Raw genomic sequence first — 17708 nt, 5'->3', positions numbered from 1 at the left:
ATCAGAAGATTAGTACAGAAGATACCCCCAACTTATCCACGGCTTTGCTTTGTACCATTTCAGTTACCCATGAACAACCTTGATCCAGAACAGATGATCCTCCTTCAGACACATGATCAGAAGGTCAATAGCAGCCTATGTCATTCACCTCACTTCATCTCACCTAATAGGTATTTTATCATCTCTCATCATCACAAGAAAAAGGGTGAGTCAGTACAATAAGATATTTTCAAAGAAATAAACCATGTATATATGTAACTTTTATTACAGTATATTGTTATGATTGCTCTATTTTATCCCTAATTATTGCTACTAATCTCTTACTGTGCTCAATAAATAAAGTTTATCTGAAGTATTCATGTATAGGAAGAAAATGATATGTATAGGGTTTAGTACTATCCATGGTTTCAGCCATCCATTGGGTGTCTTGGAATATATCCTCCCAGGACAAAAGGGGACTACTGTATTGTTAATATGTGAATTCCCCCCTAATTGATCCTAAAAATTTAACACAATCCCTATCCAAGCCTTTTTTATAAAAATAGGCAAGTTGATTCTAAAAGATAAATGAACATGCAAAGTACCTAGAATAGGAAAAACAATTCTGAAGAATAAAACTGGAGGACTCATACTACCTGATTTCAAGACTTGCTATAGAGCTGGTAATCAAAGAAACATAGTATTGGTATAAAGACATGCAAATAGATAAAGGGAACAGAAGAGTATCCGGATATAGACCAACACATATGCAGTCGATTATTTACAACAAAGATACCAAATCCACTCAATGGAAAAAGGAGAATCTTTCTAGTAAATGCTGTGGAAAAAACTGGACATTCAAATACAAAACCTTGACCCTTACATTACACACCATATTACAAAGAAATCTCAAAATAGATCATAGACCCAAATGTAAAATTTAAAACTTTAAAAAGTGTAGTATAAAAACTTTGGTGATCTTAGATTATGCCAAGATTTTCTTTAGATAAAACACAAAATATATCCATCATAACAGAAAAAATTTTGACAAAATTTAAAACTTCTGCTCTCCCAAAGATACTTTTAAGAAAACAAAAAGACAAGATACAGGTTGGGAAAAAATATTCGCAAAATACAATTTTGCTAACAGACTTACATCCACAATATTCAAAGGACTCTTAGAAATCAGTAAGAATAAAATAACCCAATTTTTTTAAAGGGAAGAAAATTTGAACAGACTTCACCAGAGAAGATACAGAGACAGTAAATAAGCACATGAAAAGATGTCCAACATCATTAGTTATTAGAGAAATGTAAATTAAAACCACACTGAGATACTACAACATCCCTACTACAGTGGCAAAAATTTTTTTAAATAGGTAATACAAGTAGTGGTAAGGCTGTGGAACTTTTATCCATTGCTAATGGGAATACATAAAGGTACAGCTGTCTTGAAAAACAGTTCAGCAATTTCTTATAAAGTTAAACATATACTTACCATAAAACCCAGCAATCCTATTCCTAGGTATTTACCCAAGAGAAATTAAAACATAAGTCCACACAGGGATCTGTAAGTGAATGTTCAAACAGCTTTATTTTTAATAGCCAAAAATGGACACCCAAATGTCCATCAACAGGTGAAATGGATAAACAAAATATGGTGCATCTATACAATGGAATATTACTCAGCAATGAAAAGGAATGAACTCTTTATACATGCAACAACACAGATGAATCGCAACAGCATTATGCTAAAAGAAAGAAGGCAAGCTCTAAAGGCTACATATGGCATTATTTCATTTATATAACAACCTAGCAAAGACAAAGCTGTAAGGACAGAAATCAGATCAGTAGTTGCCAAGACTCAGGGGTAGAAGAAGGGGCTTGACTATAGAGCAGCACAAGGGAATTTTTTGTGCAGTACTTAAAATATTCTGTATTTTGATTAGGATGGTAATTAAATAATGATATACATTTGCCAAAATTCATCATATTGTATCCCTAAAAAGAGTGAATTTTATTGTGTATAAATAAAACTGAAATTACAAGAAAATAATCTGGGATATTGATAATGGGGAAAACTGTACATGTGTAGGGGCAGAAGGTATATGGGAAATCTCCCGACCTGGTATGAACCTAAAACTGCTCTAAAAATATAAAGTGTTACTTTGAAAATAAAAGGGAGTAAATGTATTAGAAATGCATCTCTTCATGAGATGAATGGGATGTTACAGGGTTCAGTTAAAGGAGATTTTGATATTAAAAAAAATAAAAGGATCTTTTTCATCTGCCACCAAAACCTGAAAACCTGTCCCTGGGAGGCAATCTGGTATAAGAGAAAAAGCACAGACTTTGGAGTGGAACAGATCTTGGCTTAAACCCCAGCTCTGCACTTACTAGCTATGTAACTGGGCAAGTCACTTAACCTGTCTGAGTAAATTTAGTAAAGTAGGGATATGAAGAGTAATGTCCTAATATTATAATGATTTAATGAGATAATGTACCACCTGATAATACTCAAAGTGATAATTTCCCTCAGCCTACCCCACTCCTCAAACCCACGTTGGGGATCCCCTCATAATTTAAGTGCCCCAACAATGGTGACAGAGTAGAGTTTGAGAAGGAGGTTGGACAACAAAACCCTAAACCATTCAAGGATTAAAGTTGGGGGGACAATGAGGCAAAGAGCAGTGATGTCTTTTTTTTAAATCCCTTCAACAGATTCATTCGCAAGAAGTCTTGGTTCTGGTTGCCTGCAGATGTCTATGTGTCCTAGAACCTAAACACTTTCATTCTGAAAAGAGTGGTTCCTAAGGAGTAGAGATGACAGAGGGACAACTGTGGCATCCTGAAAGAGGGATGGGTGTTTCGCGACCACGGATTCATGACCTGGAAAGGGAGGGGTGGTCTCAGTAGGCTGAGTGGGGACTCAGGCACAAACTTGGCTTTGATTTTTAAAATAGTCTTCTTATAATTATGTGTGGTAAAAGCTAGATGTGGAATCTAAAAAGGAAAGGTCACTAGGTATGGTCTCCACACAGAGAAACCGGACCAGCTCTGCACCATTTCCTTAGCTTCAGAACCCACTCCCTGGGAAAAGATATCAGTAACCTGATAGAAGAGAGAACCTCCTTTTCCAAAGAAAAATGTCACAAAGACAGGCAACAATGCCAGCCGAGAACCTGGCACAGAAGAAGCCTCCTCCACAAAGAATAACACTGAACCTCAGAATCAGTATTCTCAAGATGCCAATATTCAAGCTTGTGGAAATTTAGGTCCTAATAAAGGTGTATTCAGACTAATGGGGGCGGGGGAGGGAGATTAGTCAATAAAATAACTTTGGGGCAAATGGCTCATCATTTGTCATACAAATAAAGCCGGATTCTTGCCCTCACTCCTTACACTAAAATAAATTCTAAGTGCATCAAAGATTTGAATGTAAAACAGAAATCATTAAAGTACTTGTAGAAAACATGGGAGTCTTTTTTTTTTTTTAATATCTCAGAGCAGAGAAAACATTTCTAAGCAGACTGTAAAACCTAAGCTCTAAAGAAAAACACCAATTTGACTACTTAAAATTCTTTTTGGGAATTCAAAAAAAATGTTTTAAGTAAGTTTAGAGGCAAAATACAAACTAAGAAAAAAATGCTGGAAATACATACCAAAGGCCTAACCTCTTCAAAATAAAAAGAGCCCTTAAAGACCATTCATAAAAAATATACAGTCCAATAGAAAAACAGGCAAAGGACATCATGAAAATTCCCCCAAAGAGAAATACAGGGGCCATAATCATAGGAAGCCTAGATCAGTCTCACTCACAATGAAAGAAATGTAAACTAAAACAAGATGCCATCTTTTAAGGGATATTTGACATAGAAATGTTTATAAGATAAAAAAAATGGAGATTTTTAGAAGGCCCATCCACAGAGGGCAGTTAAATAAATTATGGCACATAAATATAATTAAATATCATGTACCTATTATAATTTAAATCTGATTTCACTCATACTGATAACAATGAAAGTCTGTTGAGTAGGTGATAAACAATGATTTCAGTTTATGGAGCAAGATTCCATTTACCTAAAAGGGTACATTTCTATCCATTTATGAATAGGCTCACAGAGATACATCTGGAAGAAAACTCACTAAGGGAACAGCAGTGATTGCCCCTGGGTGGACAAGTTACAGGCGAATTTTACTGTACCTCAAAAATGCAGTACCTTTTTAATAGTCTACAATGAGCATATATTTCTATAATTAAAGTTATTTTCATTTGGAAAATAAGGAGTAGTTTCAATGCAATACTTCAGTAAAATAAAACCAAAGTGTCAACATGCAATAAGGCAAACGGACAGCAGGACCCAGGCCCTTGCGCTGCGGCTTCCCCTTCCGACCTGCACGAGGCAGCGGGAAGCAGACAGGTAGGTATGTATGTAGGCTCAGGTTTACAAAGATGAAGCCAGATGCAGGATGGTATGGGTTCACAGAACAGGTTTGGAGGGGGTAAAAGACCCAGTTCAAACCCGGGTTCTACTACGGTGGCTGTGTGGACCTGGGGCAAGTCACTTCACCATCTCTCTGACCTCCAGTCTCCTCTGTGTAGAGCTAGGATCCCTGCCTCCCCCAGGCAGGGCTGTTGGGAGGATTACAAAAGATACACGTGTGAGACCCTCAGCTTACTGCCTGACACAGAAACAGCCCTCAGGAAAGGTCAGCAGCCTGCCTTCTTACCTGCGATATATAGATCACCTTCGTTCACATCGCACTCACTAAATTTTCCATGTCACAGAGCAGAGTGGAGAGAAGAATAACAGATCTCAGAGAATCCAAACATCTGGTCTTGGACAACATGCTCCTCTAGCACTTTGAAAACCTTTCTGGAAGCGGCCTGCAAGGAGTGCGCAGCCAGCCACAGAGGAGGAGGAGGACAAAGCAAAGGTCTAAACATTTCCCTGGGGCTGCCTGCTGTGCAGTAGACCAGTGGGCACAACTCACTCCAGTCTGCTCCCTTTTCCTCCTGGGGTGGCTGGAACCTGTCCTGAGAGGTCAGGACCTTAGGCTCCTAGACAGCCTACTGGAATGCCAAACTGGGAAGGCCTTAGAAACCAGCTAGTGCAGGGGCTTTCATGCCACAGATGAAGAACAGGAGAACCAGAGAGGGGAAGGGCCTTGCAAGGAACGGAAGCAGCCAGTACACATCTGTCGACCCTAAATGTTCAGGACTCAGCAGTGAAAGGAAAAAACCAGACTAGAACTACTCTGATGCAAATAAGGGCCCAGAAAGAGGACTGGCAGGACCATCACTAGGAGCCACCCAGCCACTCCTCTGCTTCCAAAAGAAACAGAACCTAGATCAAAGAAAGAGGTGAGAGGAAGAAGCTCTAAGTTATTCTCAAAACTCCCTGGTGACTCTGGAGGTTACCCGGAAATTCTTAGGAAAGGAAGACCATGGAAAAGAGAGGTACCAGCAGATTCAAAAGGAACCGGCAGACTCCATCTCTTAAGTCATAAGTGCAACCAAGAAGCAGGGCAGCCATGATGAGGAAAACCTTGAAGGCAGGAGCAGAAGGCCACTTGCCCAGAACACAGTCCCAGCAGCTGGCACTGGCTGGGCTGGGGCTTACCTTGGGAAGGCTGACTGGAGTCCTCGGCTTGGTCCTTGGGTTCTTAATCAAGAGCCTCTGATCCTGAGGGAGCAGATGGTATTTCATGGCCTCAATGAGGAAGTCCTTACAGGTGTTGTTATTCTTTATCAAAGCTTCTTCTTCAACTGTCTGGAGGTAACAACCCACAGGTAAGCCAGGAGCAGAGCCCAGCCTCATTCCCCAATCTGACCCCTCTCCCCTGGGTGAGTCATTCCTGTGTTCCCACACTCTTTTATCCCCCGACCACCTTATCTCAGACCCCAGTAGGAAGAGCACAGACCTACAACTGAGTGCCTACCTCCTGTATTTCAAGAGCACAGTGGAGTAAGTGGTTAAGTTCTGGCATCAAACAGACAGGGATATAACCTCACTGGCTAGGTCTGTCTGGTATGTTAGTTTGTAGGCTCAAATGGAATTATGCAAAACAAAGACAATTAACTGTCCTGAAGGCTTCATCCCACATTCCTCCTGGCTTAAGTGCTCTACAATGTTTAGGGCAAACGGTCAGACATCTGAGAGGAGAGGGAGGGAAAGAGGAAGAGGGCAGGATCCCTCAGCCAACCTTTGGAGGCATGAAGTCAAACAAGGTGAGAGTCAAGAAGAACAGTTCATACCATTTTCTTACAGTGAAGCCTGAGGGACAAAACTGGCCAACGAGGTGCTCTGTGACAGAGTGGTGATATCAGCGCAGAAAGAATGTCCTGCACAGAAGTCCCATCTACTGACTGCATCGTGGATCCTATCTACGCTGGACTATGGCTTCTTCACATACTACAGAGCTGTTGGCCTAAGCAGATGCTCAGCAAGTATAAGCCAAAATATCTCGTGACCAAGACCAAGGGTGAACCAATGCTGGTGCTCTGACACTCAAACCTCTGTCTTTTGGCCTAGGTCAGATTGTCGTGTGGTATATCTGTAAGGGGTAGTTTGGTCTTTGGAGGTCACCTCACAGTTTCTTTGCTGGAGTATTTAGGAGCTAACAGGAGAGATCAGTTTCATTCAAGAGCTAACAAAGATGGAATGTCTCCTGGTTGGACAGCCCAGTGCTACACTCTGGGGAAAAAAAAAAAAAAGATAAACAAGACAAGGTTTCTGACTTTGAGGCACTCAAGTCCAGTCAGAGAAGGAGAGGGGCCTCTCCACCTCAATCACCTCAGCCCTCAAGCTAGTCGTGCACAAGGCGTGACTAGCCTCACTGGTAACTAGGAACCGAAATATGGCCAGGCTATTACCTGCCGGGCAGCACTGGAGCTGGCAGGAAAAGAAGGACTGGCATGATTCAGCCTCTGTCAGCACTGGGCACCTCTTTTGCCAGAAGTGATCCTCAGGAACGCTCCATTTTGGGGGAATTTTTCCCCACTCGCCCTACCCCCACTGAGGGACTGACCCAGACTGAGACGAATTATAAGCTTTTAGGGTCAGTTAAAACAAATTTAAAAGGGTGATAGAGTATCTCTTTTCTTTTAAAGATTTTATTTATTCGAGAGAGAGGGAGAGAGAAAAAGAGAGAGAGCATGAACAAGTGGAAGAGCAGGGAGGGAGGGAGAGGGACGAGCAGACTCCTCACTCAGTGTGGAGCCTAACACAGGGCTCAGTCCCACAACCCTGAGATCATGACCTGAGCAGAAACCAAGAGTCAGAAACTCAACTGACTGAGCCACCCACGTGCCTCCGAGAGAAGATACCTTCCTAAGCTTGGATAGAAAGCGAAATGCATAAACAGTGGGGTGCCTGGGTGGCTCAGTGGGTTAAGCCTCTGCCTTCGGCTCAGGTCATGATCTCAGGGAACTAGGATTGAGCCCCGCATTGGGCTCTCTGCTCTGCTTCCCCCTCTCTCTCTGCCTGCTTCTCTGCCTACTTATGATCTCTCTCTCTCTGTCAAATAAATAAATAAAATCTTTAAAAAAAAAAAAAAAGAAAGAAAGAAATGCATAAACAGCTACTTCTCCCAAGAATGCATTCCGCTTGAATGAAAAGATTCTCCAAAAAGTTAATGCTTCACCATACAGAGTTTCAATCTGGGGTGACAAGAAAGTTTTAAGAATGGATATACTGATGGTTGTACAGCATGACAAATACAATTAGTACACTGAATTTACACTTTAAAATGGTCAAAATGATGAAGCATATATATATATGTATATATATGCATATACACATATATGCATATACACATATATATATGTGCATATGCATATATATACATATATATATCACAATTTTAAAAAGTTTTTAGATGTAACATGTTACACACTTCTACATATCTAAATATTTCAAAATATTTAGTAAAGCCTAATAAGTGTTAGTGGATAAAAACAAACAAACAAACAAACAAAAACACCTTCCCCAGAAATCAGTGTTGGTGCAGGTCTGCCCAGGGCTCTCCCTGTGTCCTCCCTGACCAAAATTGACCACCTGCAGCAGGTTATACTGGCCTGAAGTTTCAAGGTCAAATGAATGTTAATGAAACATCCTTTTCCAGAGGTTCTAAAAGGAGTACTTTGGAAAGGTGGTGGGAGGGTCCCACACAACAGTGCTCATGCCCATTGCTTCTGACCCCCTTCTTCTCCAGATCTAGACCCTACTTTGCCATCTTAACCTAAGAACTATTTTCTAGAATCTTTAAGTTTCAGTGGTGGACAGATGGAGGTCATGACCAAGGGTTTCTAATGTCTCTTCAGTTTTCCCTGGAACTCAGGTCCACAGATAACCCTTCCTGTGGAAGTGATGCTGTGCTGGAGGCCAGACGTCTACCTCTGCCTTTGGTCAGTTTCTCACAAGACAGGAGGTTTGATTCTGACCCTGGGAGCTCAGGCCAGTTCAGTCCCTCTGCTTAGGAAACCTTTCCTACAGGAAGGAGATGCTGCCACCAGGGGGCAGTGGTACCATCCAAAGTGTAAAACACAGGGTCCATAGAAGGACTGGGGCTAGTGTATGCCTCAGCACCTGGAATAGGACAGAGGTTCAGAGATTCAGAGGACATCTCACTGACCCATTAGACCAAGATTAATAATTAATAATGTTGATCCATTAGGTCAACAGCGTCCCAAGATGATGATTTTACAAGCATTTGTGAGGATACCCTACTCTCCCGCTACTCCCAGTAGCATCTGTGGTCATCACGTTGATAGACATATCAGCTAGCATTCACTCACAGTGTTGCAGTCTTTATGTGGATTATCTCATTCTATCCCCAAACAATCCTATAAGGGCAGGTGCTATTTTTACCAGATGAGAAGACTGAGATTGAGAAAGGTTGAGCGCTTGCCCAGTGTTAGATGCCTGGGAAGTGACAGAGCTAGGCCACTGGGTTGCTAAATTAGATCTCTCTTATCCTTGCTTCACACCTTCCATTTCCTCCAGAAACTTTCTGGAAACACAAGAGGGTTGGCCTACTGCCTTGGTGTTTTGTTTTGTTCATATATTTAAGTTTCACCCTCTGCCCACTTGCAAGATTATCTAAAGCCAATAGACCAAAAGAACAGAGAGTATTAAAGGTGACAGCCCTCCTGGTGAAAGGCAGGGGCTTCTGGGTCAACAGATGTGGATGTGAATCCACAAATAATTCTGCCAAATAATTCTCGGCCTCCATAAACCTCAAGACCCAGACCTATAAAAAAAGGGTTATTTAACTTTGCCTCAGAGGGTTATTACAAGGATTAAATATGTGACACTGCAGGGCCCCCTCCATAATTCTTCATTTTTCTTTCCTCCTCAGAGGAAGTAGAAGCAATATGTATCCCATGCACCTGTGAGGAGCTGGTTTTTGCAGTTCCGAACTGGGCTCCAAGATGCCTACCGTGAAGGTAAAGAGAACACAGCAACATGGAAATGACCCTTCTTGCTTAGGTCCACTACAGTAAAAGTGGCTGACTTCCAGAGAATATTTCTTATGCCCAGCTCCATGCTAAACACCTGACTTGCATATTTATAACTCCTCTGGTCCTCACAACAGTCCTGCAGAGTTCTCGTATAATATCCCTTCTATCAAAGAAGAAACTAAGGCTTGAAGAGTTAAATAAAAACTCAAAGCTAACAAATAGTGGAGCAAGAACTAAACCCTAAGTGTCTTATTCTCAAACCTACACTCTTAAACCTCACTCTACCATCTGATAGAACATTGCATGTCAACTATACTTCAGTAATAAAAATTAAAAAAAAAAAAAAAAAAAGACCTTTAGACTGCCATGATTCCCCTTAGGCCAGTGGGTTGGTGCTCTCAACCTGTACAAAAGACCCATAAAACTCCTCAACTGCCCTATACAACCAGGCTGCCCACTGCTATTCCATGAAGCCTAGAGAAGCAGGAAACCTCTTGGTTCTTCACACAGCACTCACCTGGACCAGGTAATCCCTTGGTAAGAGGGGAAGACGAACATGTTCCATCAGTTTTGCCATGTGCTCTAAACGGGTTTCTTTCTCATAATTGATCCATGAAATCACAGCTTCAAATACCTACAAAGAAAACCAACACAGGTAACTGTAACAGAGAGAAGAACTTCCAAACAATTTCCTCATTCCGGGGGGTGGGGGGTGGGGGAGTCCAATGTCCAAATCATCCACAAAGGTGGTTAACCTAAGGTTCAATGTTTACAAAAAACAAAAAATGGAAAGAATTTGTCTTTTACCTGACGTCAGAGTGATATCACACACACACACACACACACACACACACACAGGTTATAATAAAACTGCGCCCCCAAACACAGAATCACCAAGGTTCGCAGCAAAATAAATGTCAGGTCTCATGGTTATTAAAAGATAGAAATACAAAGCAGGGACTCTGAACCAAATTTTATAAAGATTAAGCAGAAGACCAGAAGCCTTGGGAGCAAGCCTACCACGCCCCTCACCCCCCACATCCCTCACCCCCCCACATCCCTCTCCTCATTCATGTCCCAAGTACAGCTAATGCAGAATCAAGAGAGTAAGAATATCATCTGCCCAAAAGCTGGCTGTGAAATGGTGAGTATGTCAGCAAATAACAGAGAATTTCTCTGTCAAAAACTTCACCTTGGCTTAACCTCTCCCTTGAGAGATTTCATTTCTCTACAAATGAAAATTGGGCTTGGAACCAAAAAGTAGGCTCTCGGGTTTGGATCTCCACTATGCTTAAGAAGAAGCCCACTGTCTGCCACCATATACACACAGACGGATAAAATTCAATGTTGATAAGGCTGCAGGGAAGCCGGCACTATTTCTGGAAACTTAATTAACACAGCTTTTCAAGAGAGGAGGGAAGAATTTGGCAATATCAATCAAATATGTCAATGTGCACATTCTTTGACCTAGAAATACCACTTCTAGGATCTAGCCTACAAAAATACTCAAAAAGGTGGTGCTCACAAAAGAATTTGCATGCCAGGATGTTTGCTGCAGCATTTTTGTAAAAAATAGAAAGGGAAACTACCTAATACTGACTATGGGAGAAATTATTTAACTACTGTGCATACTATGGGATATTTTCAGTGGGTGGAAAGACTAAAACAAAACAACTTCTTGTGCCAGAAACCAAGAAAGTACCCAAAGATTAAGATGGACCCAGAGCCAACAGGTAGGGCTTTCGTTGCCAATATCTGGGACAAAACATCAAAGAGAATAATGACAAAATCAGGTTAGTGCTTCTTGGTGAAGTGGGTTGGGAGAATGGGGAAGTGACAAAGGAAACTTTTTGGGGGAATGGATATGATCTAGATCTTGACAAGGTGGAAGTTACACGTACACATGCATTTGTGAAACTGATTAGTCTGTACACATATTATCTGTACGTTTCATGGTGCCCAACTCATAACTCAGTGTAAAACATTCTCAGAGGGGCGTCTGGCTGGCTCAGTTGGTAGAGCATGTGACTCTTGATCGCAGGATTGTGAGTTCCAGCCCCACACTGAACATGGAACCTACTTAAAAAATTAAATAAAATGAAACATTCTCAGAATGAAAGAAAAACACAGTAATGGATCATAACACGATGAACAAAAAAGAATCCATGAATCCAGAGGATACATTTAAAAATGTGCAAAGGGCTCTTCTTCACAGACAAATACCAGCCAATAAAGGTAGAGGGAATGATAGCAAAAAAATACCATTTGCAACCATCAATACAATAACTCATTCAGAAAAATTCATCAGGGGATGCTCAAATCACTGCATGAAAATTGGCCGGGGAACAGGATAGTTTTCAAAGTATCACGTCGTGGATAACTTACTAACTACATGGTGGCAGGGACAGCCACTAATGTGGAAATCTGACAGATACCACCTTGAGCAAGTGACCTAAGTTAGCACCACCAATAACAGAACAAACTAATCTTCCCGATCTTGACTTAATGGGAAAGGACACAGCATCCCCTAAAGTACTTTCTTCCTAAAATGTTTAACCCCGATCTTATACTAAGGAAATAATCAGATAACTCCATCTTTAGAACAATCTGCAATTCTGCAAGATTGCTGGCCTGAATTCTTCAAACCATTAATATTATAAGAGACCAAAAAAAAAAAAAAAAAAAGAGCAAGAGATAGTTCTAGATTAAGGGGATTTAGAGACATGGGAACTAAATGCAATGTATGATCCTTCACTGGACCATGGGTTTAAAAGAAACAGCCATAAAGGACTGTTTTGAGACTATTAGGAATTTTGAATGCTGACTGTGTATTAGCTAATATCATTTGTATTAGCATTAAGTTTCTTTGGTATGAGAATGGTTTTATGGCTTAAAAAAATAATTTCCTTGTTCTTAGGAGGTACATACTCAAATACTAGGGATGAAGTGTTATCACATCTCCAATTTACTGTCAAATGGTTCAGCAAAATAAAACTTCAAATACGTGGAGAGAGAAATAAGGCAAATGAAGCACATGTTAACTGGTGAATCTAGGTTAAGAGTATATGAATGTGCATGCTTTCAAACTTTAATGTAGGCTTGAAATTTTTCAAAATGAAAACCAGAGAGAAGATGAAAAGAAATTCTAAGAAAAGGAAAACATGACAACAAAATTTACAATGTGGTGTAAAGTCGAAATGAAAGCTAACTCCCAGGGGTTGGGAAAAAAATCTCTACAATTTTTCTAACCTTAAAAATAGTTTTGTGTGTATTGATATGTTAATGATGCTTTGGCCCTATTTCCTAAACATAAACTTAAGTCAGGCTGGGTATACTCAAAATAGGAAAAGAATCAACCAGAAAGGGAAGAGAAAAGAATGGAATGGAACAGAACGAAAGGAGCACTATCCCTGGACCGTTCGCTCTCAGTTCTGTAAAAAATAACCTCTATATGCACAGACATAAACATTCACATGCCATGGAAATCCTTGCTGTCTGGTTTTGTTTTGTGGGTTTTTTTTTTAATTATTCACCCCCCCCTAGAGCTTTATCCCTCACCCTCACAGCAGCAGTTTGTGAATCATTACTGTTGCTTCTACCAGCCTTGCAGATCTGTGAGAACACAGACCTGGTCTTATTTAATGGCAAATAATACATACGCAAAGATTCTTTTAATGAATGAATGGACACATGAGTTCAGAATAAACACATAGGGAGGCAGTGGAAGCTGTCTGGGCTGGGGTAAAGGGGACTGGAATCAAAGCAGGAACCAAAGGAAGAGGGAGAAGTCAGACCATGCTGGATTAGGTGGTGGGCAACCACAGTCCGGTTCTGCCTCGCAATCCAACTTTCTTCTGCTCAAATTTACTGGACCAGGAGCTCCTGCAAGCCACCTAGCACAATGCTGGACACAGAGCAGGCGGCCAGGTGACAAATCTCTGCTGAAGAATGAACTGCAAGTCCTCGAGGAGGTGAGATTTCCTGCTGATGCCCTTCCCCATCAACCAGCTTCATCTTCATCTTTGTTATAAAAGCTAAAAAGAAAGCTGAGTCTAATAAAGTCGATATTTAACCTTATCTTTATTTTTGGCCTGACTTGCCTAGCTGGTTCCGCTCAGTTGCACCGTCTACCTACTCAGCTGTGAAAGCCACAGTTCTCGCCAACCACGGTGACCTTCTCAGCAGCTAGAGAGGGCCACGTGTTTTCTTGAAGTTCCTTACTTAGAAAATAAACGAGTCAATAAACCTTCAACTAGCTCTAGCCATTAGTGTGCCTAAAATGGTTCCCAAGAGTGCCTCCCGTGAAGGGACCGGCCAATGAGATGGGGGCAGCGTGTAACAGCAGCAGGAGACAGTGTTTACCACACGCCCAGCCCAGCACCATGCTCTTCGCTCTTTGGGGACACTGGCAGCCTGGACTCCCGGGAGAGCCCAGGGAACAAATCCTCTGAACGCACATTAAATGACTCTCCCAAGCCCAGAGCCACAAATTAGCAGGGATGGGGTCCCCCCAGACCCAACACCAGCCCTCACGCTCTTACCCATGGCTCTCGGCTGCCTGTCAGGGCCTATGGCAATGGCTGGCCAACTACAGCCCACAGGCCACATTCAGCTGCCACTTGTTTTCATAAATAAAATTTTACTGGAACATAGCCACAATCACTCATTTACATTTTGTCTGGGGCTGCTTTCATGTTCTAACAGTGGCACTGATTCGAGACTCTCTGGCATGCAAAGCCTAAAATGTTTACTCTCTGGTGCTTTAGAGGAAAAGGGTATCAACTCTGGGTCTATGAAATCCAAGCAGAAACCCTGTGGCTCTGATCACAGGGCAGGGTGATATCTACTCAGATGAAAACACCTTTTGTGGATCCCATGAGGAAATCAGCTTCCACGAGGCACATTGAGGGTTTTACTTTTCAACAAAGAAAGAGCATCATTTCCTCACTGCTTTATATTCCAAAACCAATCTCTTGAGTACTACAAGGTAGCTAGGTGCATAAAGGGTGGAGAAAACTGAACTTTACAGCTTCTGGCTCCCCGCGCTTCTGCTTCTGATGTAAGCAGAAGCCTGGGCCAGGACCCCCAGATGAAGCTGACCCCCTCCACCCTCCCTACCTCCAGTGAGTTAGGTACCCACGCCCCATTGTACCTGCACCCAGGGAGGGGAGTGCAGAGCACTGGGGCACTTACATCTGCTTTCAAAACTGTTCAGAAAATCAAGAAGCAGGGTCATATGTTAAAAATAGGCAGGGTGATGTCTTGGCAAGGGAAAAGGTCCAGTTGAGGGTGATTCGCGGCAAAGCATAGGATGGAGGAAAAGAAGCCAGTTTTGACAAGATCAGGGGAAAAACTAGGTTCCTGCACATGGACTTAATTTGTTACTCACGATCTGAGAAAGGCTAATTTTACCAAGAGACGCAATGCTATGCATTTTACATGCATGATCTCCTTTAATCCACACAAAATTCTGTGACGTAGATATCAGTGTTCACATTTTACAGATGAGGAAACAGCCCCAAAAGGTTAGTGTCCAAGGTCATGCTGTCAAGAAGTAGTGCATCTGAGATGTGAACTCACCCCTAACTCTGAAAACCCAAGTTCTAACATTATGCAATATTGTATCTCAGAGGCACAATTAGTTAGAAAAACTGCGCAGACCACTGAATTGGGGAACTAGTTTCCTAAACCCGTAATCATAAGTATACCCACCATGTGGTCTTAGGATACTCCCCCACCCAGATACTCTTTTGTTTCCCAGGGATTGAGCCAATAGCTTTTGCTTAATTCACGGACATGAATTTCAATCAAGAAGACAGCACTACTAGGGCACCTGGGTTGCGCATCACTTAAACATCTGCCTTTCCGTTCAGGTCAAGATCCCAGGGTCCTGGGATCAAGTCCTGAATCAGGATCTCTGCTTAGCGGGAAGTCTGCTTCTCTCTCTCTCGCTCGCTACTCCTCCCCCCTGCCCATGCTCTCTCTCACTCACACTCTCTCTCTTTCTCAAATAAATAAATAAAATTTTTTTAAATTAAAAAAAAAAAGACAGCACTACTATACACAAGAATAAGTCTGTCAGATTTGTGTTGTTTCTTCAACTGAAGTTTAACAGGACTTCAATGCACCAGACCCCCACCTTGCTGTCCCACACCACACAGCCATTGGGAGCAGCGGTATGCTGGAGCTGGAGCTCATCATGCCATGTTTCTTCCCATCTTGGTGTTTAGTGACATTACACTGGTAGTTTGAAATCAGCTGTCGTGGAAATATTTACACCATGGAAATAAGCAAATGAACCAGCAAACAAATCAGGGCTTTCAGAATTTTTTTGCAGAGCCTGTTGTTAAACATATACCAGCATTAACACTGGTTGGACTTCCTGGGTTGAAGGCTCCCTAGACTCTAGAAAACCAACTCAGTTGCACTCATCTTTCTGACAGTCCCATCATCATAAGGTTTTATAGGGCACTTAGCAGTTCCTTCTTGTAGTTACTTCATCTCAGACGCACAAGGGCCCTGGGAACATCAAGAGTCACTCATGTAAGAGAAAAGCGAGGTAGACAGTGGGGAAGTGGTCTGCCCAAACATTACCCAGCTAATTGGGAATGAAGAAGCAATGAGAAGCCCTAGCTTTCAATCCACACTTTGTCCATAGTACATTTCATAGTTTGTAGCTATATATTTATTTCTGTACATTTTTTATAAACTCTATCTCCCTCCATGGAGCACTGGGTGTGGTGCATAAACAATGAATACTGGAACACTGAAAAAATTAAAAATGATAATAATAAAAAACTAATTACATTAAAAAAAAATCTATCTCCCTCATGTGATTTTAAGTTCCACAAAGGCAGGGGTTTTATGTTGATCTGTTTACCAATGTCTCTCATGTGAATAACACACTATCTGCCACATAGACAGCACTCAATAAATATTTACTGAGAGAATGAATAAGCTAGTGCTGTGGGTAATACCTGAGCCACAAGCACTCTTCCTACGACAGCATATTGACAAATATGTGACTTCATATAAACAATAAAAATGATGACGAATAAAAGAGGGATATTGCCTTGCCTGGAAATTGTTCAGCTTTCCACTACTACCTATAGCCAAGATAAAGACATGCAATCTGATTCTGCAAAGGAGAAGGACTGGAGCACAGTGGTTTGCGAGGAATGCCTACAAGCTGGAAGACAAGTTCACGTGGTGCCAATCCTACAAAGGAATGGAGCATGACACAGGGATGGAGAATGCCTTGCAGTCAATATGGTGGGTGGAGCAGAGTTGGAAGGAATCGTCCCCTGGAGCTCCAAACACATGAAAGTGTGTCAGACATGAGACCTTCTCACACACATTGCAGTTTGACTGCACACTGTGAGATACACACTGACCTAGAGAAGAAAGTCCTCACCCCCTAACCTATTCTATTTCCAGCCCCATCTCCCACGACCCCCACCAAAGACCCTGGACTCTCATCACATCAGTTACCATTCCCCCAAGTAGAATAAGGTATTCCAAACATCCATGTCTGGATTCCTACATCCCTTTCAACCTGAATGGCTTCCCAAATCCTACTCTTAGTCTCCACATTTTAGCTCAAATATTCCCTTTCTTTGGAGGTCTTCCCCATCTAACAATTTGGAATAAAACACTCCAGGGCACTTTCCTTGACCTTTGACCATAAGCAACTACTTCTCTCAGCCACATAAGGTACATGTTTCGTATCCAGATTGCAAGTTCTAAGAGTGATAAGTGTCACTCACCCCCATCTCCCTGTCAGAGTGGGCATGTGTTCATAGCAAGCGGAGGCCCAGTAGGCGGACATGTCAGCCTCAAATCATAAAGCTACTTATTGTCAACAGGCCTTAGTTTCCTCCTCTGCAGAATGGGAACAATAATCTCTGACTTGGGAGTCTGTGTGAGAAGTAGAAATGATGCGCTGGGCCAAAGAAGTCACACAGACGGTATACACACATCAGCATTCCATTTACATAAAGTTCAAAAAACAGCAAAACTGATCCATGAGAAGTCAGAATGGTAATTATGCTTCTCGGGGTGGTTGGCAGTGACAGAAAGGGACTTCCGGGGTTCTGTTACCAAATCTGTGAGCTAGTTCGGTGGCTATTTCACTTTGTTCATGTCCCTGTGCACTGACCTCAATACAAATGTCACTTTGGGGGAAAAAAAAATGCTGTGTGAAATGCAGGTGGGGAATGGTAGACCATCAAGGTTGATTTTTGGTGCTAGTGCTGTGGTGTTC

At 41.9% G+C, this 17708-nt stretch overlaps 1 protein-coding gene across 2 annotated transcripts in view; it reads right to left on the bottom strand.

Moving 5' to 3' along the window:
* Positions 1-17708, bottom strand: part of KLHL3 (kelch like family member 3) — a 259630-nt gene that overhangs the window by 28180 nt on the left and 213742 nt on the right. For both annotated transcript variants that reach the window (XM_045075471.1, XM_004744900.3), the window contains 2 exons: positions 9963-10079; positions 5604-5753 (listed from right to left, as the gene is read on the bottom strand). In XM_045075471.1, the coding sequence (XP_044931406.1) occupies positions 5604-5753; positions 9963-10079 (267 nt within the window). The remainder of the gene's footprint in view (positions 1-5603; positions 5754-9962; positions 10080-17708) is intronic.

This window comes from Mustela putorius, unplaced genomic scaffold (assembly GCF_011764305.1).
Source record: "Mustela putorius furo isolate JIRA1106 unplaced genomic scaffold, ASM1176430v1.1 tig00000145_pilon_pilon_pilon, whole genome shotgun sequence".
Lineage (NCBI taxonomy): Eukaryota > Metazoa > Chordata > Mammalia > Carnivora > Mustelidae > Mustela > Mustela putorius.
Note: the sequence above shows the minus strand (reverse complement) of the source record. Positions and strands in the feature narration are given on the sequence as shown.